This window comes from Punctularia strigosozonata, assembly GCF_000264995.1.
Source record: "Punctularia strigosozonata HHB-11173 SS5 unplaced genomic scaffold PUNSTscaffold_3, whole genome shotgun sequence".
Classification (NCBI taxonomy): domain Eukaryota; kingdom Fungi; phylum Basidiomycota; class Agaricomycetes; order Corticiales; family Punctulariaceae; genus Punctularia; species Punctularia strigosozonata.
In genome coordinates, this window is record NW_006767435.1 from 1369506 (window position 1) to 1395248 (window position 25743).

Here is a 25743-nt window from a genome sequence, read left to right on the forward strand (position 1 = left end):
AAAGCGAGATGCATGGCCATTAGCATGGGCCGTACTGCAGGGGAACTTCATGAGGTGCATCGTGCCACCATGAACGGCGTTTGCTTACTTTGGCAGCTGCGAGTGTTCCTGCTAAGCCGCTCGCGCTAGGCTCAGGACCGAAGATGGAACCGCCTTGGGAAGGCGCATACCTTGATCATTGTTGTCAGTGCTTGAGACGTAAACGGGGTGCAGAGGTCATACCAGACGTTGCCGACGTCGTTGTTTGCGTCCTTGCCGTAGTGGAGGATGGCAGATGCCTGCGAGCCCAAGAAAGCGCTGTATTTTGCTGTACGCGAGGCGTCGTTGGCAGCATCGAGGTAGTACTGTACGTGCTTCGTCCAGATCCCCTTGAAGATCTGCTGATCGTGGTTGCAAGTTGAAGAAGCGGCATCGTCGCACGACTCCTTGAGAATGTCGTTGACGGTCAACTGGGCTATCGTGGCGTCTAGGGTGATCTCGGCTTGGGAGAACAGTGTAGTGTTCCCTGTGATGGAGGCTAGTGTACCGAGGCCAGACGCGATGACCCCCTACGTGGGCGATCAGCTCGTCATCCGTGCGAACCAACGTTGGACACTCACTTGGTTGTAGGTCCACGTAGTTTGACCGTTGTTCTGGCAAGTGTCCGAGTTTAAGCCATCATTGAACAGTCCCCCTGAGTTCCGCATCCCGGAGCCTTCCACTGCAGTGGAACTGTGAGCACCGTCGCGGGCATATGACGGAAAGATAGCACTGACACCAAGCCCATGTCTTCTGCGCGTTATCTAGCATAGTCTGGTCACCGTACCGTTTGTAGCCCTGCGCGGACGTAAGCAGGAACAGCTCGTTCGTGATGGCATTCTTGTAGGTCTTCGCGCTAGACCACCACACGCCGCCGCCGCAAGTGTCGTCCCACTGCTCGGTGATGAGGTTATAGATCGCTCGGGCGCTGTCCAGGTAGTTGGTCGCGTCTTCGCCGTGAGCGTTTTTGTAGTCAGCCACCTTCCAGTACGCCAGGATGACCCATTGAGCATCGTCGTAGCTGCCGCCGAAGAAGCTGTCCCAGTCTTGACCCGGATCTTGAGCGGCGATGCCGATCCGCGTTTGGTCCGCTAGGCTGTCGTAGGTGGTGGAACCGGCGGCCAGCATGTAGTTGTGAATATCCTCGATGGCATTCTACCGGGACAGAAACCGGTGTCAACATGACGCAACAGCAACTGAGCATCGGCTCACGGTGTCCGTCCACAACTCTCCGCCGTTGTCTGAATCAATCTCAGACCGGGCTTGGTACAGGTCATGAATCCTGATGCTTACAGCCTGTGCCCGAGTAATAATGGGTTTGAAGGGCATCAGCGAGGGTCTAGACAATCACATGCATCGCGTTCGGATTATCATATCACGATTACTGTGAGGCGAACAGTACTCACCGCTGCAGTGCTCAGCGTCGATGCACATTGCGCCCTGCGATGCGGGAGGGCAACAGCGCCGGACGCGAGTGACAAGGCGAAAGAGAGCCACCGGGAGACGCGAAGAGACATCATCATCGGGATGTCACCGTAAGTCACATCGAATTGTCCGCCTTATATACTTCATTTACATCCTGATAGAACGACCAGTAGAAGCTGGATGGCCGTCGGTCGGCGCGCATAGTCCGTGTCCACGTATAGGATTGTGGTGTGTAACGTAGCCTAGCAAACCCCGTAGCATCCTCGAAAAGGCAACCATGAATATGAGATCGCGTCATCGTGCATGATTCCGGTCGTCCAAGATTGAGCAGCGTGGGTTGGTATTATTTCGGTCAGATGATCAATAGAAGGCGGAGAAGAGCTCGACATCATTCTGTCGCTCATGTACGCTCTTCAAGCAAGCCTTCCACCCTGTCAGGCGCTCCGCTGTTACCGCATGAGCAACGTCCATATGGTCGAAGTAGAAGTGATCGGCGACTTGCAGCGCGTGAATCGCTCACGTTTCTGAGGCGCATGACATCGTCGTCGAGCAACTTGCTAAGTCATTCGTCATGGGACTGGGACCGATTTGATTATTGCGCATCGATATTCGAATCATATGCGCTGTATAGTATATACGCGTCTCTGTCGTCCGCGAGCTCGGTCCCGCGGCATGGCCGTGGGGAATACAACGCTTCAATGCGGAAAACGGACAATCATGGCATGCATGTGCGCACCTTAACGTGCAATGAACGTAGTTCGTGTGCTGAAGGACTTGGAAGGTTGGACTACCGGTACATAGTCACTGTAGCGTCATTCAGGATGACAACTATACCGTATCGAAAGCGGTAGACGCCGCTGTTGCTGCTAGGTGCGCTATGCAGGGCATTGTGCCGTAAGTAGCGTCCAACTGTATATAGCGATTCGAACACTGGCCGTGTGCGTTTTGAACGACAGAAGTCGAATGCCTGGCGTCCGGACTTCCGTCACAGGGAGAATCTGCGAAAACGTGGTCATGTCAAATCTTGTGTAAACGGGCTTATGCTGGTAAAGTAAGGTCATCTCATGGATGGGATCATCCCACCGCGAGTAGCCATTGGATTCGAAGGATGGCTCTCATAAACATGGGGATGACTGAACACTCATGCTTTCGCCATTCGAATCAGCTGAAATTGGCTGAGCCTTCATACCAAACCTGCATGAGTCCTCGAAACCCGCGGCCAGATTTCATCGCCTCATTCATTGGGTACGCGTGCCTTGAGGCGTAGAACAAACTTGTACTGCGGCGTGCAGCTAAAGCAGTTTCTTGTCGTGAAGGCGTGAAGTACGGTGGTAACCACCGGAAGTGAAAGCCTCGCGTCACCCCCAGCGCGTTTCGTGACGCATAACCATCAGGCTCCAGCGCCGAACACACCACCCCGATTCTCCTCTCCTCGCGCTCATTCTTCTTGCCAGCTTTCACGCTCACAGCACTGCAAGGCTTTGACAGTCCATTTCACGTTGGACTCGCATACCACCTCTCATCCGACAACACTAGAACGGCCTCAGGTTTAGGACCGCAACGTTATGAACGGCCAAGCGAACGGTGACGCGACGCACACTGTCGACCCTAGCAGGGAACGGCTACAAATCATCAACGACGAGAAGCAATTTACGTGCGTATAACCCACACACGGCCTCACGTCAGCGTGTCCTAACCTGGGGCACAGACAAGACCTCACGAAGCAGATTGAACGCTGGGGTCTACGAGATGCTGGCTTCAACTACAACATCGTTTCCGTATTCGGTTCCCAGTCTACGGGAAAAAGTACGTGATGACTTGCAGACTCTTCGAGGATATAGACCCATCCGCTATGCCCAGGTACATTACTGAATGGCCTTTTTGGTACCACTTTTGACGTCATGGACGAGACGCGGCGGCAGCAGACGACGAAAGGTCAGTATCTCTATCCCCAGGCTTGAAGTATTGGACTATGCTAATATTTCATGACTCACTAGGTGTTTGGATGTGCAAGGCCCAGGACATGAACGTCATGGTTATGGATGTCGAGGGCACGGACGGGCGTGAGCGTGGCGAAGACCAGGTTGGTGCTCGTATCCCGACACACACTCTCGCGTGTCTATGGGTGGTCTCAGAGGGTCCCTGACACTTTCTGCCCTGTAGGACTTCGAACGCAAGTCCGCCCTCTTTGCCCTCGCATCATCCGAAGTCCTCATCATCAACCTGTGGGAGCACCAAGTCGGCCTGTACCAAGGCGCGAACATGGCATTGCTCAAGACGGTCTTCGAAGTTAACCTCGGTCTGTTTGGAAAGAAGACGGGCGGCGTCGAGCAGCGCACGCTGCTCCTCTTCGTCATTCGCGACCACATCGGCACCACCCCGCTCGCCAATCTGAGTGCAACGCTATCGCAGGACCTACACCGTATCTGGGACGGCCTGTCCAAGCCCGAGGGGCTGAAGGATTGTCAGCTGGAAGACTTCTTCGATCTCGCCTTCACAGGGCTGCCGCACAAGATCCTCGTACCGGAGAAGTTCCAGGCAGAGGTGAACGGACTGAGGAGGCGGTTCGTGGAGAAGGAGAAAGAGGATTATCTCTTCAAGCCAGCGTACCATAAGCGCATACCGGCTGACGGTGTCGCGTTCTACATGGAAAACATATGGGTGCGCTGTCTCCTCACCGTCGTCGCGCTACTATGAGATACTGAAGCAAGGCTGCAGGAACAAGTGCAGAGCAACAAGGACCTTGATCTACCAACTCAACAAGAACTGCTTGCCCAGTTCCGGTGCGATGAGATTTCTGCGGGTGCGCTGGTGGAGTTCAACGAGCAGGCGAAGTCTCAGAGACGGCCCATCGAGAGCGGCAAGGTTATCGAGGGCCTCGGGAAGATGATGCGCAGCTGGAGGGCCCAAGCTCTCGGTACGCGGTACCTCTTCCTACCTGTCACTTGCATGATTATTGACCGACTGTTCGTTCAATTCAGATCGGTACGATCGCGACGCTTCGCGCTACCACCAAGGCGTATATAAGCGCAAGCGCGCCGACCTCATCTCTACCATGGACGCGACTCTGTCGCCCCTGTTCCTCGGCCAGCTGAAGAACCTTCACAAAGCCTGCCTCTCAACCTTCAAGCGTGCTGTGCTCGACGGCCTGAAGGGCGATGACTACAGCTTTACGGACGTCGTGGGTCAAGCGCGCGCGAAGTGCGAGGGTGCGTTCGAGCAGGGCGCGAAGGAGGCGGTCGTGGAGGAAGACACAAGCGAGTGGAACTGGGAGGAGGAACTCACGCTCCTGAAGGAAGAGATCGGCAACGTGGCGGATCAATGCAGGAAGGACGAGACGAAGAAGATGGTCAACATGATCGAGGTGAGTGGCCGTAAGTGGAGCCCAGAGGAAGACCGCTGACATTTACGGGTGCGCAGCGGAACTTCAAGAAGCAGATATCGGAACCGGTTGATCTATATCTCAACCAAGCAACGCCGGACATGTGGGACAAGATCCTGCGCGCCTTCAGGGAAACACTCGACAAGGCCGAGGCCACGTACATGACCAAGGCAAAGAGTGAGGGCAATGACCCTCCGCACTTTCGGGCGCTGACAAGTCAACTATTTGACAGGCTTCAACTGCACCGACGAAGAGAACGAGGCGTTCCTTGCCGATCTGCGCAAGCGTGCATGGCTTGCCCTCCGTGCAAAAATCGACGAGCAGACGGCTGACGCTGCCTTCCTTGGCAAGCTCCGTGCGTATTTCGAGGAGCGCTTCAGGTACGACGAACATGGCGTGCCTCGGGTCTGGCGCCCCGATGACGATATCGAGGGTATCTTTAAGAAGGCGAAAGATCAGGTGCGTAACGCGTCGCACACGGGCATACTGCCTTATTGACAAGCCCGCCAGACTCTCGACCTCATCCCTTTGTACTCGAAAATAGCCCCCGTCGATCCCTCGCTCGCATACACGCTGCCCTCGAGCTCTTCCGATACCCTCACCTCCTCCGACGAGTTCGACTTCCCTGCTACCTTAATCGTGTTCTCCGAGGTTAAGGCGGTCGACATCACGAACCGCTTCCGACGAGACGCAGACGCGTACTTTGTCGAGGCGAAACGAAGCACGGTTTCCAGCGTCGCGCAGATCCCCGTGTGGATGTACGGCGTGCTTATTGTCCTCGGCTGGAACGAGGCCATGGTTGTGCTCTTCAACCCCCTCTATTTCGCCATGCTTCTGTTGCTGTTGGCGTCAGCGTGAGTACCTGCGCTCTTGCAGCCGTCGAGACCCGACTCTGATACCGAGCGTCCTTCAGATGGACAATCCTGAAGCTGGGCTTAGTAGGACCCCTACTCCAGGTGACGCAGACTGTCGGTGGGGAGGTGCGCGGCTGAACAATGGGACTGGCGTTTCTCATTGCCTAACGTGTTTCATAGGTAAATCGGCAGGTGCAGAACCGCTTGCGGGAACACTTCTCGCAACCGGTGCTCACGGAGCCCGTACGTACGCGTCCACTGGAGGATGCCATGGAAGACGACGGCGTGGCAAAGGAAGTGAGGAGGAGGAGGGCGGAACCGTTGTAGTTCTCCGGGAGATATGGTCGTAGGAAGGATGATTTGGTTAGACGACTCTCTTCATGCACATGATATCGCCGACTCACGTAATCCTCAGCTTGTACATAATTATTGGATTATTGACTGCTGTTACTTCAGGAATCCAGATTTCCTCAAGGAGTCGTTCGGGGCAAGTGCGTATCCATCCTCGCACGCATACACTGCATTGGGACTTGCGCAAATTTATTTTGGACTGTGTTGGGTCTGCTGCATGGCCCAGGTGATTTATGGCAGATAATTCAAGGTTCGCCGATATTCCGTCTTATACCACCCGGATCAGTATCGCCGTTGGACATTAAGCGTGGAGAGTTACATCTTTACAACGTGTTCCAGTGCGACAATCGGAGACTGAAATCCGATCGTTGGCGGAGAATACAGACCGCATAACGAAACCCGCGTCCCATTTACTACCGACCTATAGACGTTGCGACACCAAATACAGGTCCGACCCGCTTGTCACGGTGATAACCTAGTAACGCCGGATGTTATGCTCGGCCTATGGAAGCCATGGCGTCGCATCGAAGCCAGATAGGATCGTATTCCCGGCTGAACTGTCAATCCACCTGGCGATGTCGCCGGACTTGAGGTGTTCCTAGTGTAATGAAGTACAGGCTCATGAGAGTATAAGACACTTCACCTTAGGATCCCTTCTGACACATCTTACGCAGGTATGGGATCTCTTGCTATCGACCATGCCGAATTAGCGGGTTTCGTCGCAGAATGCGTATTGTATGGTGAGTATCACCTCTCCTTCCTTGCTTTACGAGCGTCAGTTAAGGAACCCCCACAGGAATGTCCTGTTTTCTTCTCGGTACCAGTCTGTTCTTTCTCGTACGCCGCAGGCGTCATTCAAGGAACTGCCAAGGCTCGTTATCGAGCTAACTACTGATAGGAGGGACGATCTCGCTTCTGCTCCTGACAACCGCGGTGAATACTCAGACAATGAGAGTACGACATTAAACACTCACAGTATACCAGCAGTGGAGCATTGACCTATCTCGCATCTGGAGTGGTTACGTCCTCACTCCGAGCTTCCAAGGCAAGCGTGGATCTCTCAGGTTCTTTGAGAACGCGAAGGAGCCACGGATTGTTGCGAGATCGATGGTTGCCACCCTCACAACCACCATTTTAGATGCCACCTTGGCAAGTGGGGTTTAACTCAGTATGTGTTGTTTGGAATTAACATGATCCCATCAGACTTATCGAGTATATGCAAATGCAATACCAGCTTCTTATCGGGTTCATTCCCCGCGTTGACAACCCTTGGCATGCTTAGTATGTGCTCCACAGTATCCTTGTGAACCTTCTCATTCGAGAAGTCGCAGGATGCGGCTCCTCCATCATTATCGCTCGAGATCATCCTGAAGGTGGCGCTGGGTTTCTTACGTTGGTGCAAGGGTGCTTCTTTTCGAGTCAATACAAGCGGCACGACGCTGATGTGCCCATGGCATAAACTTCTTAGGTGGACATCAGCCGGTTACATTCTAGCATTGAGGTATGTTGTGCGCAAACATCGATATTGGCTAGTGCTTACAACGAGGCTCAAATGCGTAGTACGAACATTGTGGCCATGGGTCTGTCGCATTGCCAGAGCGTGTCACAATCATTGATTGCATTCTTTCAGCTTTAATATCCTACCGCATCATCAACAGAGATAACGCCATGAAGACTTTCACATCCTTGCGGCTCGCAGTCAGTACATATCGTCACCCCTACTAGATTGCTATGTAGATAGTGTTCACAGCCGTTGCTTTTGATCATCATCGAAAGTTCTGCCCTAACAAGGTACGAAACTGCTTTTGTGAATACACCTTTGCATACTAATACGGATGTCAGCATCCTGAACATAATGACTCTGGTCACTCATTGGATGAGCAACAATCTCCCATATGTTTTCACGTCTGGGGTGAGTGGCCATGAAACAATCAGTACATGCGTGTCTAAGACACGAAACAGATCCCGTTCGTGAATGTCAGTAACGATCATCATGCACGCTCCCTATAACCTGATCTGTTCGTGCCAGGACATCTCTTTTGGTCTCATCATCGTGCGTGTCGGTCTAGGTATACCTGGGATGAAATCTCCTACGTTCTTAAGATCGAATGCCCGGGAAATAGCGCGAGATGCTCTTCCGATGGAGGTGCATATCACGACAAATATTGAGCGCGCTGGAGAAGAGAGGAGGAAGGAAGGCGTATGGGACAAAGATGTAGATGATAAAGGCGAAGATGTGTAATGCTTATGATGCCCCACTGATACTTCCTCCAGTGCAAAAGCAACATGGCTCGCGTTGACAGAATCGTCCTGATGTCTATTCAATTGTCCGTCATAATCACCTTGTCTGTACACTGACGATAGCAGTTAGACGATGCCACGTTTTGCAGTTGCCATGCACTTGTGGATACACTACGATGATTGCCGCGTTCTGTGCGCGACATCATGGTGTGTGTTAATTCGGGCATCGGACAGGATAGAATTCAAGCACCACTTGAACCAACCATGTATCACTTGTTCATCACCCGCAGTGGAAACGACCTGTATAGCGCACACAGAAGCCGTAGCATGTTGGGAAAAGTGTTTTTTTTTTTAACCAGGCTGTACAACAAAATGAATTGTATCCCGCGTATGCCATGCCGTTATGCTCAGCACGAAGATGCGCGGCCGTGCATGCCGTGGCCGTACTTCGGTGGGCAGGTGAGGTTCTGTGAATTGAATCCAGGGGTGCGAACTTCGGTTCTCTCGGGTTTCAACTCTTGAGTCACTAACCAAGCACTTTATTGCACTGCTGGTGACCATTGCTGTCAAACACACAAACTCATTTGTGGGTTTTCTCCCATACATAAGGCACTGCAACTTTCCCCGTGTCATACGCAGGCCACAGCATCGATATGGTGACCCTACGTACGAGATGAATCATACATAGTCTGGCACCTGACGTCTTCCCATCCCCGTATCCGATCATACATCTCCCCTGTCCTCCTGTACAATAATTGCCTCTGGCCAGGGCATCATACATGTTCCGTAAACATTACACTTGTCCGCTGCCGCGTTGTTGGTAGCCCCGTCAAATATGCTCCCTTCAACATTCTTTCCTCAGGTTACCACTATGGGCTGGTGGTTGTCATACCAGCTACCTCAACGTAGTCTCGCCGGCTTTGAGCGCCATGACTGGCCCGGTCAAATAAAACCCTCTACTATAGTTTCTACCTGTGTACACAATGCGCTTGTCGTGTCATACGCACTTCTGCAACTTTTCCTCAATGGTCGTCGCATTATTTCTGGCCCATGAAACACGATCCCGCAAGTTTGCAACCTTGAGGGCACCCCTGGCTGTGTAATATCCCTCAACATTTGTGCGCAGGTTCCGGCTTCGTCAAATATATCGCGACAACATGATCTAGGGGGTCGTGCTGCGCCTGGGTGTGCTATACTTACTCCCGTGAAATTTCCTCCATCCGTCACCGCTCCGCTTCTAGCCCGTCAAACAAATCGCTGCAGCATTAACGTCTCTCGCCAGGGAGCTCCTGGCCGTGTCATACATGTCTCCTCAACATCGCCCTCGCCGGTCCTGCTCCTGTTCCGGCTTCATCAAATACATTGCCACAAACACGATCCTCCAGGGGGTTGCGCCGCACATGGGTGTGTTATACCTACTCCCGCAAGATTTCCTCCATCGCTCCTGCGCCGATTCCAGCCTCGTCAAACACATTGCGACAACGCGATCTTCGTCAGGAGGTCGCACTACCCATGTGTGTTATACATACTTCCACAATATCCTTCCTATCCATCGCCGCTCCGCTTCTTGCCCGTCAAACAAACCCTTGCAGCACAATTTGCATCTTTCGCCAGGGCGCTCCTGGCCGTGTCATTCCTGAACATCGCCCTCGTCGATTCCTACACCAGTTCTGGCCTCATAAAATACATTGCGACGAACACGATCCCTCAGGGGGTCGTGCTGCGTGTGGGTGTGTTATACCTACTCCCGCAAGATTTCCTCCAGCGCTCCTGCGCCGATTCCGGCCTCGTCAAACACATTGCGACAACGCGATCTTCGTCAGGAGGTCGCACTATTCATGGTGTGTTATACATACTCCCACAATATCCTTCCCATCCGTCACCGCTCCGCTTCTAGCCCGTCAAACAAACCCTTGCAGCACGACTTGCGTCTCTCGCCAGGGCGCTCCTGGCCGTGTCATACATGATCCTCAACATCGCCCTCGTCGATCCTTACACCAGTTCCGGCCTCATCAAATACATCGCGACGAACACGATCCTTCAGGGGGTCGCGCTGCACGTGGGTGTGTTATACCTATTCCCGCAAGATTTCCTCCATCGCTCCTGCGCCGATTCCAGCCTCGTCAAACACATTGCGACAACGCAACCATCGTCAGGAGGGGGCGCTATACTTGGGTATGTCATACATACTTCCACAAAATGATCCCTAATCCGTCACCGCTCTGCTTCCAGTCCGTCAAACAAACCCCTGCAGCCAATTTGCGTCTGTCGCCAGGGCACTCCTGACCGTGTCATACATGCTTCCTCAACATTACCCCTGTCGTTTCCTGCGCCAGTTGTGGCCTCGTCAAATACAATGCGACAACATCCGATCGTCAAGGGGTCGCAATACCGCACGGTCATATGTATTCCCGCAGATACTCACTATGTCTTCGCTCTTCTACCAGCCCGTCAGATACACTCCGGCATCACCATTTCCATGCTCGCCGGGTTGCTCCCAACCGTGTCATAACCGTGTCATACTTCATCAACAATCCCCTTATCGCTTGTGCTGCTTCCGTCGTTGTGAAATACATTGCTGCTATTCACGATGCCCGTGCTCGATTTGAACTCACTCCGCGAACTTCATTTCTACACAGATCATGTTTTCATTGGTATAGAGATACTGCGTACAATAGGAGAGGGTGCAATAACATGGGTGCAATCTTAAAGTACAAGAAGCAGCGCGCGGGGGCAAGGAAAATGTCAACGAACATAAAATACACCAGGTACGACTTGATGAGCGAGGCATTGTTCAAGACCGAGACCAAGACTGAGAAGGAGGTATGTATGACATGGCCGCTGTTTATGTGGAACGAGATTCGCGCCTCTTCCTATGTGTGTATGTCAATATCATGTCGATGAATGTACTAACCACGTACTTTGTAGGTTTCACGTTCTCGTTATTAGTAGGGGCCGCTCGCCTATACAAGAGGACAATCAGCATCTACGACTTGTGCGTAATTAACGCAACATACTTGCGAGGCCGTTTCGCGGGTTCAATCTCCCCGCGCCCTTGCGTTACCATGGTGAGCGTCCATGTGACATCATCAACCGCTTGGGTGACTCGGTTGCAGACCGTTGAGTCGCCTTGCGCCGAAGCACCAAGGAAAATCCAAACCAAAGTCAAAAGAACTGCAACCACCCCGTTCTTTCCAGTCTTGATCTCCGGAAAGTCCGAGGCGGCGTTGGCCGGAGCCTCGCGGGAGAGCGATGTGGCAACTCGCCGTCGCCACTCGGGTTGAAGCGCAGTCCACCACCCAAACCAGGCCTGTAGGTCGCCGGCGGGATCCGTACTGACGACTGTGTAGTCTGTCCGCTTCGTCGAGAGCCACTTGGTGGTCAATGACGGTCGCATCGCGGACGTCGTGCTTCCCTGGGTACAAGAACAATAAGCTGCGACTCCATACGATGTTATGTCCTTAAACGTTTACCTTCCGACTATCGAAGCGCCCCTTGGCTTCGAACAATATAAAAGCGCGAAGCATGGCGTGAAAGTCGGCCTGTGAGGTGGAATCTGTGACAAAGGCAATCGTGTCCACGAAATAGTCGGGCAGGTCCGATGACGCCCGGATGTGCTTCACGAGATCGGCGGTCGACAGCGAGAAGTCAACAACGAACCCATTTCCATTGATCTTGATTTTGGGTGTCCGTTTTGACGCGCGCACGGACGTGAGTACGGGGGCAGTGCTGGGACTCGGGGAGGTAGTTGCTGACGGTGGGGTGTTGGCCGCAGTGGAATCATTAGCCGCCGTGCCCTCGTCAGCACCCTGGTTACAATCGACATGAGGGGCGGACAACGTCGACTCTGCGGCATTTGGCGTGATGGTAGATGACTCTGAAGTGGTGGGAGCGACGGGTGAAGCAGACGGCAGCAGGGCAAGGGTATCAGGTACGGATGCATTCGGAGGATGGAGAGCTACTACAGGCCCGATCGGATGCTCAGGGACATCTGGCAATGCAAGAAGTGCGTCCATGTAACTGAAATCTTGGGGGAACATAGCAAGAGCATTGAACTGGTCCATATAACCTTGAGGGTAAGCGGAATTGAAAGCTGTTGGATCCATGATGTCAAAATTCGTGGTGTTCGGATACGGAAACTGTTCAGCGTTTTGGTAAGTCATATCAACATTCAGGGGTTGCAGAACCTGGCGAGCGGGGAGTCCAAGATGAGGAATAGTGCCCAAGGCAGCTTGAGCAGTGCCAGAGACAGGGGCGATGCCATCAATGGGAGGAAATATATAGTCGGAAGCCTGGGGCAGAGGTGGTCCGTTATCGATGAAAGGCACAATGGGAGCAGGCGCGAACTCGGCAGTAGCCGCGACGGGACCTGGTTCAACCTCAGCGGTAGGCACGGCGGGCGCTGCTAGGGACCCGGCGGTATTCGCGGCGGGAGCTGGTGGGGAACCCAGGGCAGTCGCGGCGGGAGCTGGTGGGGAACCCAGGGCAGTCGCGGCGGGAGCTGGTGGGGAACCCAGGGCAGTCGCGGCCGGAGCCGGTGGGGAACTCGGGGCAGTCGCGGCGGGAGCTAGTGGGGAACTCGGGGCAGTCGCGGCCGGAGCCAGTGGGGAACTCGGGGCAGTCGCGGCGGGAGCTAGTGGGGGCCCGGGGGCAGTCGCGGCAGGAGCCGGTGGGGAACCGAGGGCAGTCGCGGCGAGAACTGGTTCGATGGCAGTAGTCGTGGCGGGAGCTGGTGAGGACCGGGGAGTCGGGGCGGCATCTGACTGAGACCTGGCGGTAGTCCTGTCGGATGGTGGAGCAGACTCGGTGGTAACATCAACAGGGGCTGGTGAGGACTCGGTGGTAGCTGTGATGGCCGGAGCCGGCTCGCGCTCGTTGGTAACCACAGCAGGAGCTTTGGCGGTGGAGATGGCACAAGCGGGCGGAGAGGATCCTGGAGGGGTAGATACTGGAGATGTGTCGAGCGCTGGACTACCCGCCTTGCACGAGGATGAAGCTCCCGCATCGACAGGGGAGTTGCGCTCCTCCTTAGGCCGAATATCCAACTCCGCACATTGTGCGTTAGCTACGTCCGAAGTCAGACGCAGAATCCCATGAGTAGTGGTTGAGAACGTACTCCACGATCCGTCACAGAACGCGGCAAATGCGCCCTCAAATTGATCCTTGAACGCGGGGTTGGCTGCCGAAAATTCTTTACCCTGGCGGTTCTTACCCGAGCCATAGCTGTGAGAAGCGTCAAGATACCAGTTAGAAATGCGAACAAATGCAACGAGCGGACTTACTATAGCGTCCTGATCTTGCCACCTAGCGTGGGCAAGGGGCCACCTGCGATGATTGAGATGTGCCATCCGGTTTCGAGAGACCAGCTGTCGGCCATTTTCATCAACGTGAAAGGAAGATTATTGAGAGCCCTGGATTATCGATCGCATTAGCACGTGGAACACAGAAAATGGCAATCCCTACGAACTCCTGCTTGGCGAGAGCCTGCTGATATCTTGCTTCCTCAGCATTGTCGTCAAAACTGATAAGGGCTTGGTTTTTCAATAGATAGCCGCTGTTGTGATATTCGTTCACAGCACGCATGGTGTCGGCGTCGGTCGTCGGGATTCTCTCCTCGGCGAACTGGCGTTGGAATTTGAGCTATCCGATGTTAAGTCAGTTATTGATTCGACGGTAAGCATGATTACGTACCGAATTTTTCTTCGACCACCCAGATTTCTTCGCTGCTTCCCAAGCCGCGTCAAAAACGGCTCTCGTCTCCGGATGAGACAAGGCGACATGGATCCAGGCTTGGTAAAGCTGAGGTTTTTTTGGTTTTTGCTGAGGCTGGAGAATGCGAGATCGGACCGGACGCGCTAAACCGGCTATGGCGGGACCGGACGCGCGAACCCTGCAGTTGTTGCCAAACCAATTTCGGACTTGCTACATATGGTTGTTAGTTAGATTTCACGTCGTGAATGTTGTTTACTTACATCCATGCGGCTCGAATGGCGCTGGACGCAGTCTGGGTGCGCCATCGCCTCCCCGAGATTACCGCCACAGCTTGCAAGCTCCTGGGCCGTGGGCGGCTCAGGAAATGACGCGAACCAGAGGGGCGCCAAGGTAAGGAACCAATCGTCAAGGTTGCGTTGTGACGAGTTGTCACGGTAATCGTCCATGTGACTCTCCATCCACTCCTCCTCCGCGTCAGTGAAGACTCGCTTCTTCGTCATGTCGACAAGAGCACAATATGTCAAAACCCAAGCGTAGATATAACAAAGTGCCGGCGTGGTAGACTGGAGTCGCTGGCGAGGGGGATGGTTCGGTGAGTCGTGGCAATCTTATATGCATCAGCAAGTGTCGCTCCTCCCGGTTCTGGCTTTTCACTCATGCTCCGATTTATTTTTCTGTTTCGCCAGTAGGTTTACCTCAAATAGCGACTCACCGTTGCTTGTTCGATGATGCTTGCCAAAAACGTGCTTGCCGAGGGCTCCCTCAGCCCTCTCGCGGCACGTATTGCGCCGGCTCGACGGAGATCATACCTAAGACGATCCTCTTTGCGCCTGTTCTCATTTCGGCGGAGACACGGCTTTGGTCGTACAGGGCAGAAATATGGCAACGTGTATGACTTCGATATCGCAATGGGCTTTGCCCTAGCGGAGGCTAGTTCCACTCGGACGATTCGGACTCGTTAGTAGAGATATCCTTACCGAAAACTCGAACACGATCTGCACCGTCTCAAGGGCCCCATGGTAACTACTACTTCTTCAGATCGTCGGAAACTATACTCAGAGTCGAGCCTTACTGCACTTGCCTCTTCTTGCACCAGAGGCAAGGCTTGCGAGCTTGCAGTGATATGCGGCGGTGTATGACCTAAATGTCATAACAGGTTTTGCCGCTCGGAGAGTTTAGTTCAATATCGAGCAACTCCAACCGGTCTGTGAAGGTGTTTTCTTCTTCTACCAAAACCTCGATCTGATGCACCGTTTCAAGGTCGCCGCATGGTTAGCTCACCGAAGATCATACTCAAGCGCGCAACTGCCGCGCTTTCTTCTTCGTGCGCAGAAGACAGCGCTTGCTTCTTCGTGCGCAGAAGACAGCGCTCTGGAGCCTGCAGGTCTCCGACTTTGTGGAAACACGTTTGACTTCGAGGCTGTGACGGGCTTCACCGCATTGAATCACTATCAAACGACTCAGTTGCGAGCATGCAGAATCCCTGACTTGAGGCAATGTGTATGACCTGAACGTCATCACGGCTTTGTTGCCCAGAGAGGCTATCTCAACATCGAACAACTCAGGCTCGTCTGTAGATGTGTTTTTACCGAGAACTCGTTCTAACTTGCACCGTTTCGAGGTCACCGCATGGCACGCACTTCTCAAGCTTGGCGGAGATCGTACTAGGATACGACCTTCACTATGCCTGTTTCTTGTTGCGCCGGAGACGGGGCTTGAGACTGCAGAATCATCAACTTGTGGTAGCTTAGATGACCTGAATCCACTTGGGGTAACTTGTATGACCAGCCCACCGCAGCAAATGATGTTCGCTGATATCGACCTGCAGTGTTTCATACTCATGCTCCTCGGCTTCTGGCAGCACCCAAGTTTGCCGCTCCCTCGCTGCTATTCTCGTCGACACCCAAGGTTTCGCCTAGGAATAGGGTGGACACGAGTTCGTCGGAAACGTTGATCAACTTACCATGCCGCCCTTTTTGACATTTCTTTGCCAGACACAAGCCGCCTCGTGTGTGGCGTGCTCCCACGATCACTGTTTCCAGCATAAGCAACACCGAGTTTGGGGTCGGCGCCTGCGCAGCGGCTTTCTGCTGCTGCACAAGTCAATTAAAGTTGTGGTTCGCGGTCCTCTCGTCCATAGCGGTATAAGACCGGCCGCGTTCGCCCTGGTAGTCCAGTTCTGCGCCCTTGTCTCTGCTCCTTCCCTGCACCCGCTCCTCTGTTTCTATCGCTTTCACTCTTGTTCCGCTGCAGCCATGGTGAAGTCAAGCCGTGGCAAAGCCGTGCGTAGCGTTATCGTACTTCATACAGTGCTTAACCCCCTGTTTCCTGACAGCGTCGCACCGAAGTTGACGAGTTAATCGCCCATCTCGCCGACGTCATCAATCGCCTGTATCTTGGTAAGGTGCTGCATCTATCGCTCTGTTAGTTCTGAATCTTCGTGTACAGACTCGCAAGAGAGAGACGGGGACACAGACGAGGAAGAAGTTTCCTCACCGCCGCCTCCGTCTCCGCATCCACCTCCGCCTACCGTCTACTCGCCGCCTCTTGGGCCCACTCACGCCGCTGAGACGACGTCGTCTGCTATCAATGTGCTTCGCGACAGCCTTGCAGCCCTGTCCGGCGGCGGTGGCGGCTCGATTGCCGTTCAAACATCCGGACCGACGGTTATCCCGATCATGCCGAACGTACACACCGTGAAGGCCTCTGCATGCGCATCGACCGCCGCGTCTGCTTCCGGTAGTAATGCAGGTGGCAGTCAGTCTTCGTGCCCCTGTGACGAGGTCACTCTTGCCGAGACCGATATCCGCTGGTATACGGTGATACGAGGCCGTTCCGTTGGCGTTTTCTCCAGCTGGCAAGTATTTCTCACTTTATTGTAGTTGTAGTTACACCTTCGCTAAACTCGAGGACAGGGACATTGTCTCCACGCTCGTGAGCGGCGTGCCTGGCGCGATCTATCGCCGCCACACCTCTCGCCAAGCTGCCGAGGATGCCTACGCCATCGCTCTGCAGGCCGGCCGCGTCTCCATCATCGTGTGAACATGTTGCAGGCTGAGGATCTCTGCTCGGACCATATGTGTACATTATGACTCCCCTCCCCCGCGCGCATCGCCTTCTTGATCCGTGTGTATGTACGCTACCTGCTGGTGCCGTAAGCTTGGTCGCTGTGTGCATGTACGTTAGGTAGTCGTTGTTGTTGCCCCCATGTTCATCCCCCCCCTCTGACTCACTAGTCCCCAATTTCGAAGCCCCCGACACCTGCTTTCATAAAAATGTAGTTCGTAGATCAATACTCGTGCAATATACCCAATCTGAACTATCATCCACGCGAGATCAGTAGCTTGCGCGCCTTGCAGAGCCCCGTTGTTACACCGTGAAGAATGAGTAGGGCACGAATGTGATACATCGACATAATACAGACATGCCTGCTGGTGTATGTTACGCACAACGCACAGTGCTCTCGTCTGCGGGTTATATAACTACACGAAGACACTGCATCACAGTGTTGGTGACTGCACGCTCGTATTCATCGTTTAGAGTACAGTCTCGATGTTTTGAGGATGAACATGCTGCCAGCGACTTGGGAGTGACGCCGGGTGGGTGAAGACGGAGACTCGAGCATGATAAAGCTAACATCTTAATCGCATGCTTTATTGTAGTAACATAGAGAATGGGCACAGGACATAGGGATTGTGATATAAGCCAGAGTCGGTGATCTAGATGACATTCTCTTCGAAACACTGCACGTCACAGAGCTGTAATCAGCACACTCATTCATGTCTTGTGATAGGAGGAATGCGCGAGGAGTGGAAGTGTATTCATTGCCGGCATGAGACACATAGCCCTGATGATATATGTGCAATGCGTCTCGGGATGCTTGCAGCTACAGGCAATAGAACTTGACGAAGCTGAGAAGATCACTACATCACAGTGCTGATGACTAAAGCCCGTTATTTGTAGCTTAGGATGACTGCGCGAGGACCGAAAGTTGTATTTGTTGCCGGTACGAGATGAACAGCCATGATGATGTGCAGTCGCGTCTCGGAATGCTCGCGTCTCCAGGCGATAGAACTTGACGAAGCTACGAATATCACAGTGTTCATGACTAGAGTCCGTTATTCGCAGATTAGCATACGCATCCATGTTTGGTGACAGGAGAACTGTGGGAGGACTGGAAGTTGTATTCGTTGCTGGTATGAGACGAATAGCCATGATGATGTGCCGTTGCGTCTCGGAATGCTCGCGGCTACAGACGAGATATAGACCTTGACGAAGCTGAGAAGATTGCTACATCACAGCATTGATGGCTAGAGTCCGGTATTTGCAGCTTAGCTTAGGCGATCTAGTCTCGACGCCCCGACGATGGAAGAGCTGTTAGGAAGTTGCAAGTGATGCCGGATTGTTGAAGATAGAGACGGGAACTCCGGTAGATGAACAGATAGGGAAATGAATCGCTCTGCTCGGAGCGGTTTTGCTATCTTTCGAGTTATCTAAACGACATAGGCGTTGGGTACTTTGTTGCTTGGTTTATGGACGTGACTCTGACACGCTGTAGACCGAAACGCTGCCAATCGTGGAGAGTGTGACACAAGGTTGAATGTCTTGCCCACATTCCGATGTACGTGCACAACTGTCAGTACATATGTGGCACTCTACGACCTATCCAGAGTCGCAGAATGGTGAGGAAACGATGGCGTAACACTTTAGTCTGTCGAACACCGTTGCGATCGAGCTGACAGCTTGAGGGGACCTTGGACCGTTACGCGGATCTTATCAAACTTCCCTTCAATAAGCGGAATGTCACGATAAGGATTAGTTTGCTCACCGGAAGTCTGTGTCGATGCTACGCAGACATGGCTCCACGACGCCGTCAATTCTCAATGCAACTGGTGACGGAGAGCGCCGCTTGAGGCTAGATGGCTTGCTCACATTCTGATATACTCGCACAACTGTCAGTACACATGACGCTCTAATAGTTATTCAGTAGCTCATAGTGATGGGATTTGGTGACTCCGTACATCTGTTTCCCGGAAGCTGCCGCACACGAAGCGATGACCTGATCGAATAGTTTTTGCCGGACTTGTTGAACTGATACACGGTAAATGTTGGATTCCCATTGATAAGCAGAACACCACAATGGAGAGTAGTCTACACACCGGAAATATCAGCCCATGTTACATGGACATGTCTCAAAGCGACCGCAGATTGTCAATGTATCGATGTGACGGATGAGGGAGAGCTGCGCCGCTTTAGGGCAATTGCCTCACGTATGCAGTTGCATATTCCCACCACTGTTGATGCACGTGGCATTCTGGTTGCGCGTCGTCTAAGGACTTCACCAAACCCCCCGATTCTCTCGTACAAATACATGGCTCCGAAGAGAAAGAAATTACCCAGCTTCCTACCGACTCGCAGTGATTCTTCCAGTCGAGCGCGGCCTAACATTCCTAGATCTATCTTGCTCAGACCAGCTAAAGACGGCCGCGTTATTGCATCAACCTCTAGTACAAAGCGGGCACATACGCCTTCTCCCGACCCGGAGTCCCTAACCGGGACGGACCCTTGCGAGCATGGCAACAATGACGGCTGGGAGGATGTTGTTCCACCTGATCCTCTAGCTCAAGCGCGGAAACGGCCTCGTAAAGACGATGGACTGAAGACAGGAACAATCGGGGTACGTTCAGTTGCCCATTCTTATTTATATCCACTCTGATCCCCATTGAAGAGCCGTATGCGCTCATGGCATCCGCATTGCGCGAAATTTCTCGACAATCTCATCGCACGGGAAGCAATACCCACGGAGCAGCCCGTTCCCTGCGTTGAGTGCCACAGGACCACAAACCCGGGCGTATACCGATGCGAAGACTGCCACGGAGATCGCATGTTGTGTGCACAGTGCCTCGTTGAGTCGCATAAATGGCTACCTTACCATAATATCAGAGTGCGCATACGCTGTTCGCATCGATTTTCGGCGTGTATGTCTAACGACGATTGAAGGCGTGGAAGGATGACTGCTTCCAGTCGATAACGCTGCAAGAACTCGGCCTCAGAATTCAGTTAGGGCACCCCGACGGCTCTGAATGCTCGCAAGCCGTCCCGGCTCACCAGAATTTCCTGGTCTTCGATACCACCGGATATCACTACGTCAACCTATCATACTGTCAATGTAAATTCCCGAATGTACAATCTGCGCGCGACCAACTTCTCAACATCGGCCTTTACCCTGCCTCAAGCAAACAGCCGCGAACCGCGTTCACGTTTCGGTTTCTGGATAGCTTCCACCGGCTCACACTTCAGGGCAAGATAACCCTTCACGACTTCTTGTTGGCTATAATACACACGACTGACAGCGCTGGACTTCGAGACCGTGTGGTAGGTACTCACAGCAAATCCCGTTTCTGATTGATCATAATCTACCTCACAGTTCCGCTATCATGAAGCAACCTTGGCGACACGCCAATATTTTTATCTGCTTCGCCTCAAGCGAGCAGGACGTGCGCACGTCCCAAATGGGGTTTCGGAGGTCCCATCAGGAGCCCTGACTGTCCTCTGCCCGGCATGTCCGCAGCCGCTCTGGAATCTCCCGGATAACTGGGAGCAATACCCGCCAGAAGTCAAGTAAGCGTCTAATTCAGCGGTTTTAATGCCCCCTAAGCGAAACCTGATTGATTTGTAGATGGTTATACACGCAGTTCGTCGCGCTGGACGCATGTTTCAAGTTGAAGAACAAAAACCGCAACACCGACGATGCGGATATAGGAAGCGGCGAGGGTTACTTTGTGGAGGAGAAAAAATACCAAGAACATCTTGCAGCCTACGTCGAAGAACCCGAGGTAAGTTATCAACTGTATGAGATAGCCGCATCTGAAATTTGTTGCGATTAGCAACCGGATCCGTGCGACTCCAACTTCAGCGCAATCAAAAGTATCAACGCTACGAAATCGCGGACAGATGTCATGGCGGTGTCAGGCGCAGCTGCTGCAAAATGCAGTAGACATGCAATGATGCTACCCAGCGGCGTCGCTGACTTACAGCGTGGAGAGAAGTACGCCTTTCGCTGTCATGCATCATCAGGCACCTTTCTTACTCGAAATCACACAGATTCGTTACCATCGATTATGTTTTTTGGAACGCGCTGAAACGTACGGGTGTGTCGATCCCCGTCACTGTCAGTTACGACCTTGCATGCCAGTGGAAGAAAAATTTATGGCGAAGACACATGAAGTTACCGGCTCCCTTCGCATCCCTCGGCGGCATGAAAATCAGATATTTCATTCCCAACATGCACATCCGCGATCACAAGACCAAGTGCAGGACAGAACTGTACTTCCTTCTACACATGTTTTGTGCGCTCACGCATGGAGAGACGGTGGAGCAGGAATGGGCCCATATTGGGGGTTTAGCAACAAGTACTGTGGAAATGGGCCGAAGTGCGCGGCATCTCACCCTCGACGACCATTGGAGCCACTGGAACTTCCGGAAAATGGTCGGTTTCGGTGCGTTCTCCACTTACTTAGGCAATTCTTTGAGAATCAACAAAGTTCACAGGTGACGCGTTTCGTAAATCGCTCGTCAATACCATGGAGGAGGGGCTCAAGCATCGCGATGTCCTCGCTGACTTCACCCAGCGGTTCGAGCCGGAGACGATCAAAGGCTGGGAGGTGATGATTCATCGTTGGGAATCCGATCCATCCCAACCAAACCCATACGAAGAGATTGAAGAAGGTGGGAGTTGCAGCTTCACAAACATCGACTGGAACTCACACAATCCATTATATAGCCATCAGCGTCAACAAACTCCGTCAGGAACTTGCGAAGGAAGACGAGGTGAATACAAGTTCGAACAAGACAGCGCTCCATCAGACTTCTCCCAGCGCGTTTATCCAACAAGGTTTCGCCTTACTCACTCAGCGGTGAGTACTCTGTTTTGTCTCCTAATCGTCTACTTACACAGCTATGTCAGACGCAAACTCAAGTTCAACGGAGATGATACCAAAAGTAGCGCAAATGAAGGGGCGAAGGCAAATTTACAGGAGAAACGTGCCGCGTTCCGTCGCCGGGCCTTCGAATTCTACGAAGTTCAAAATGTTTATATGCCCGGTTCGATCACGCTACGGTCAGAGCAACTCAGTGGAGAGGACGGGTCTGGGATGACGAAGAAAGCTGAAGACCTCCCGATACTGTTGCCGTCGGATCTGGACGAGCCTCGCCGGGATTGCGGATGCCTTGGCGGAGTCACAGATACCGAGAGACGGTTTGCTGACGCAATGATGAAGGATAGCCTCATCAATGTTCGACGTTATCTTCGAACGTTGACGACGCTCAGGCAAAAGACGAAGCATACCGCTGGCAGTAAGTCCACATGCAGAGGTCGAACATTTATCTCACCAGAAGCACGTACAGGCCAACGCGAAGGGACTCGATCTCGTAGTCTCATTGATATCGTGTCACGTAGGCTCCAGCTGGCGGCGGACTCTTATCGCATGGCATACAAGTCTCTTTCACGACTTGATCCCACCGGTACCTGGGTCTCGCGATATAAAGAGCTTCGCAAGGACGATCTACGTGGTCCTTATCGTGATGACGCAATCCCCAACGAGAAATCAGAGCGGCACCGCACTCCATCTTGGATATGGACTCTTCCTTCCGGCGACCAATCCAGCGGTGCTACGTCTACCGAAGTGACGGACAAGAAGGGTGGTGAGCTCTACCTTCGGGGTGAATGGGCGCGGCAGCGTGCGAGGGTTCTGAGGCACGACGAGGAGCTAGTCCTGCTTCGGGAGGAAATGCGACGAGTACTGACTTTTCTGCGAAACAAGTCCCAATGGTGGCAGGAGCAGTGGTCGTGCAGGGTCAAGTCAAAAGACACACTCCTTGCGGCTGGCTCGCGGATCGCTCGGGGTCTTCGAGCATATGGATTACGGCAAGCACATATTCACCTTGACCTTGCGAAGGTGTTCGCTGGTCGGTGGATCCCACTTTTGAAGCACCACAACCTCGGTCAAGATTGGATCCTAGAATACGAAGACTTGGTGCCCTCGGATTCAGGTGAGCATTGAACATTAACACGATATATTGGCACGCTACTTGTGATAGTTCTAGAAGAACTGCTGGCAAAATGGTTGCGCGAACGCAGACAGCGCCAAGAGACTGCGGCTGCCAAGGCCGGTGAGCAGTAATTCCGTTTCTGGCATCTCATAGCTCACCACGTTCTCCACATTCTCAGCTAAAGCGCGTCCGGACAACACCGAAACATCATCTGATGATGACGACGTAGGGGCAGAAGCAGACGATTCAGAGGAGGACGAGACAACCGGCAAGCTATCGTGATTATCTTTACTTTGTATGTATCACTAGTCTGTACCCATACAACAACGGTCATGGCGCATCCGTGAACATCATACGCGGCCCACGTCTGCAGACATTGTACCCGCGGCCCAGGTTGCGGAACCCGTACTCGCGGGCCACAATGTGAACGTTGTATCTGCGGCACACGTCGCAAACACTGTGCCCTTGGTACACGTTGCACGTGTTGTGCTCGGAACACGACAGCAACCTTACCAGGTACATACATCGTTCCATCTAATGTTATGTGCCTATAGCACATTGTATACTTCATTCATGCAAGCATAGTATAAGTATACATATACGCAAGGCATACTCGTCTGCGTCTGATGTCATAGCATGTGTGATAGATGAGCGGCTAATCTGGACAATAGGGATGTGACGGGAGCAGAATGGAGCATGTCATCAACGTATAGCGTATTCAGCGCCGGCGCCTTTCGCAAACAATCAGTGGAGGGTGCATGAGGAGCAAGAATGGCTGCATACTGAATGTTAACGACGCATAGCACATCCAACGTCCGATGTGATGGGAAGCAGAATGGAGCATGGCGACGACGCATAGCCCGTTCAGCGCCGGCACCTTTTGCAAACGATCAGGGAAGGCTGCGTGAGGAGCAAGACTGGCTGCATACCGAATGTTAACGACACATAGCACATCCAGCGTCCGACCCTCTAACCGGTGGGAGGAGTCAGGATGTCTGCATACCGAATGTCGACGGCATATAGCGCATCCAGCACCGAAATCTATGGTACACAGTCAGTAGCGGCTGCGGGAGGAGCAAAATGGCTACATACCGAGGGGGTCAAGGGACGGCGGACTGTAGGTGACGCTTGAGGGGCCTGGCCGGTCGAAACGATGAGTTTGCGGTGTGTATACGATACTCAGGTTACTCACCGAGGAACGACATGGAAGGCGGAAGAGGTGGGAGCCAATGCTGTAGGATGAACAAGACAGGGAGGGAAGAGATGCACGGGGAGGAAGAGAGCAGATGTAGAGTACGTGGAAGTTGTACACTTATATAACCTGTCTTCAGGGCCGATGTTGTACCATGTATGACAGGTTGCAGTCCTGCGATTGTTTGACGGGCGCCGGAGTTGTCGATGGATGCCAACTAGTCTAAAGGGGCAGGACAAGAGCCATGAAGCGCCATGGTGTGCAGTATTTGACAACGTGCCCGATATCTTCACTTTGACATGATGCGTGTTCGGAGCAAGTGGATGCAAAAACTACACGGAGGATATCTATATGAAAGCGCCAGAAGATGCGTAGCGGGAAGAGAAGCGAGCGAGCGACAAGCTACTGTAAGGCTATGTATGACGCAATGGCGCGCAATGCGAGGTTGCGAAGATGAGAAGTTTGGATTATATGTATGACCCATGAGCGTGGCGTATGCGTACCAAACGAAGTGACATCGTGTTATGTTTGATCACCGTAATACTTGTCTTGTATGATGCGTGTCCGGCTGGAGCGAAGATCTGCGACAGTTGCGCGCCAATATAACACGAACCGGTATCGTCGGCGGTGAAGACTACAAGGTCCAGGATGTATGTATGATCTGCAGGCAAACGCAGGTGTGCGAACCAAACCTACGACGTGAGCCGGAACAGTTACACAGGTGTTGCCTGAGGCACGGTTGCGCAGCCGCATAACTAAGGCCCTAACTGCCGGCGAAGTCACTGATATTTAGTATCTGGGTATGATATGTGAACGAGGCGGGCGCACCGGAAGGCCTGCAATGAGCAAGTATGATGTGCGATGGTAGTCTGCCCGCCGTATGACACAAAACGGAGCGCAGCCGGTGAAATCACAAAAGTTCAGGATCTAAGTATAATATGTGAGTGGAGGCATACCACATAAACCTGGAAGGAGCAAGAAAGGAGTTGGAGATACCATGTATGCGCTCAAGCCGGGTTTTTATCCCAGAACGGCGCGTTCCCCCCCAGTGAGAGACTGCGGACGTCGACGAATAAGGTAGAGTATATGCGGTATGAGGAAGGATGAAGCAGCGCGGCGGGAGCAACACATGCAACCACAGAATTATGGTTGTATGTTTGACGTGCAACGATTGTGGCTGGTATGACACAAACCGGTAACGATCTGATCAGGAATGTTCAGGATCTAAGTATAACCCGTGAGCGGGGGCAGCGTACCAAATAAGCTAGGAACGAGCAAGAATGGAATTGGAGATGCCATGTATGCGGTCAAGCCGGGTTCTCCATCCCAGTGCGGCGTGTTTCCCCCCAGCGAGAGGCTGTGGACATCAACGAGGAAGGTAGAGTATATGCCGGATGATGAAGCAGCGCGGCGGGAGGAACGTATGCAACCACAGGATCATGGCTGTATGTATGACATGAAACGGTCGTAGCTGGTATGACACAGACCGGTAACCGTTGCCGATATGGTCAGGAATG

At 53.0% G+C, this 25743-nt stretch overlaps 6 protein-coding genes across 6 annotated transcripts; 3 read left to right on the plus strand and 3 right to left on the minus strand.

The window, feature by feature from the left end:
* Nucleotides 1-19: 19 nt before the first annotated feature.
* PUNSTDRAFT_124872 (Six-hairpin glycosidase) lies at nucleotides 20-1535 on the minus strand (the record flags this gene model as incomplete). The annotated part of the gene is made up of 7 exons (XM_007381052.1): nucleotides 20-34; nucleotides 89-170; nucleotides 223-548; nucleotides 600-700; nucleotides 756-1173; nucleotides 1231-1314; nucleotides 1425-1535. The coding sequence occupies 7 exons, from the start codon at nucleotides 1533-1535 to the stop codon at nucleotides 20-22; spliced, it is 1137 nt and encodes a 378-aa protein (XP_007381114.1).
* Nucleotides 1536-2979: 1444 nt separating this feature from the next.
* PUNSTDRAFT_98755 (root hair defective 3 GTP-binding protein) lies at nucleotides 2980-6076 on the plus strand. The gene is made up of 12 exons (XM_007381053.1): nucleotides 2980-3097; nucleotides 3152-3249; nucleotides 3304-3378; nucleotides 3441-3526; nucleotides 3607-4104; nucleotides 4162-4360; nucleotides 4425-4807; nucleotides 4864-5002; nucleotides 5058-5284; nucleotides 5336-5679; nucleotides 5739-5805; nucleotides 5860-6076. Exons 1-12 carry the CDS (start codon nucleotides 3009-3011, stop codon nucleotides 6004-6006), a joined length of 2352 nt encoding a protein of 783 aa, XP_007381115.1. The 5' UTR covers nucleotides 2980-3008; the 3' UTR covers nucleotides 6007-6076.
* Nucleotides 6077-11116: 5040 nt separating this feature from the next.
* PUNSTDRAFT_131749 (uncharacterized protein) lies at nucleotides 11117-14483 on the minus strand (the record flags this gene model as incomplete). Its single annotated transcript, XM_007381054.1, has 9 exons — nucleotides 11117-11144; nucleotides 11193-11234; nucleotides 11289-11686; nucleotides 11745-13336; nucleotides 13388-13494; nucleotides 13554-13682; nucleotides 13739-13911; nucleotides 13963-14193; nucleotides 14244-14483. 9 exons carry the CDS (start codon nucleotides 14481-14483, stop codon nucleotides 11117-11119), a joined length of 2940 nt encoding a protein of 979 aa, XP_007381116.1.
* Nucleotides 14484-16238: 1755 nt separating this feature from the next.
* Nucleotides 16239-17025, plus strand: PUNSTDRAFT_131750 (uncharacterized protein; the record flags this gene model as incomplete). Its single annotated transcript, XM_007381055.1, has 4 exons — nucleotides 16239-16265; nucleotides 16319-16382; nucleotides 16432-16795; nucleotides 16872-17025. 4 exons carry the CDS (start codon nucleotides 16239-16241, stop codon nucleotides 17023-17025), a joined length of 609 nt encoding a protein of 202 aa, XP_007381117.1.
* A 2692-nt stretch (nucleotides 17026-19717) lies between these two features.
* Nucleotides 19718-23045, plus strand: PUNSTDRAFT_62212 (uncharacterized protein; the record flags this gene model as incomplete). Its single annotated transcript, XM_007381056.1, has 10 exons — nucleotides 19718-19927; nucleotides 19984-20358; nucleotides 20411-20604; nucleotides 20663-20819; nucleotides 20871-21031; nucleotides 21088-21482; nucleotides 21535-21711; nucleotides 21767-21899; nucleotides 21950-22338; nucleotides 22381-23045. 10 exons carry the CDS (start codon nucleotides 19718-19720, stop codon nucleotides 23043-23045), a joined length of 2856 nt encoding a protein of 951 aa, XP_007381118.1.
* Nucleotides 23046-23736: 691 nt separating this feature from the next.
* On the minus strand, nucleotides 23737-24239 carry PUNSTDRAFT_131752 (uncharacterized protein; the record flags this gene model as incomplete). The annotated part of the gene is made up of 5 exons (XM_007381057.1): nucleotides 23737-23765; nucleotides 23818-24003; nucleotides 24070-24075; nucleotides 24127-24171; nucleotides 24227-24239. 5 exons carry the CDS (start codon nucleotides 24237-24239, stop codon nucleotides 23737-23739), a joined length of 279 nt encoding a protein of 92 aa, XP_007381119.1.
* Nucleotides 24240-25743: the final 1504 nt, after the last annotated feature.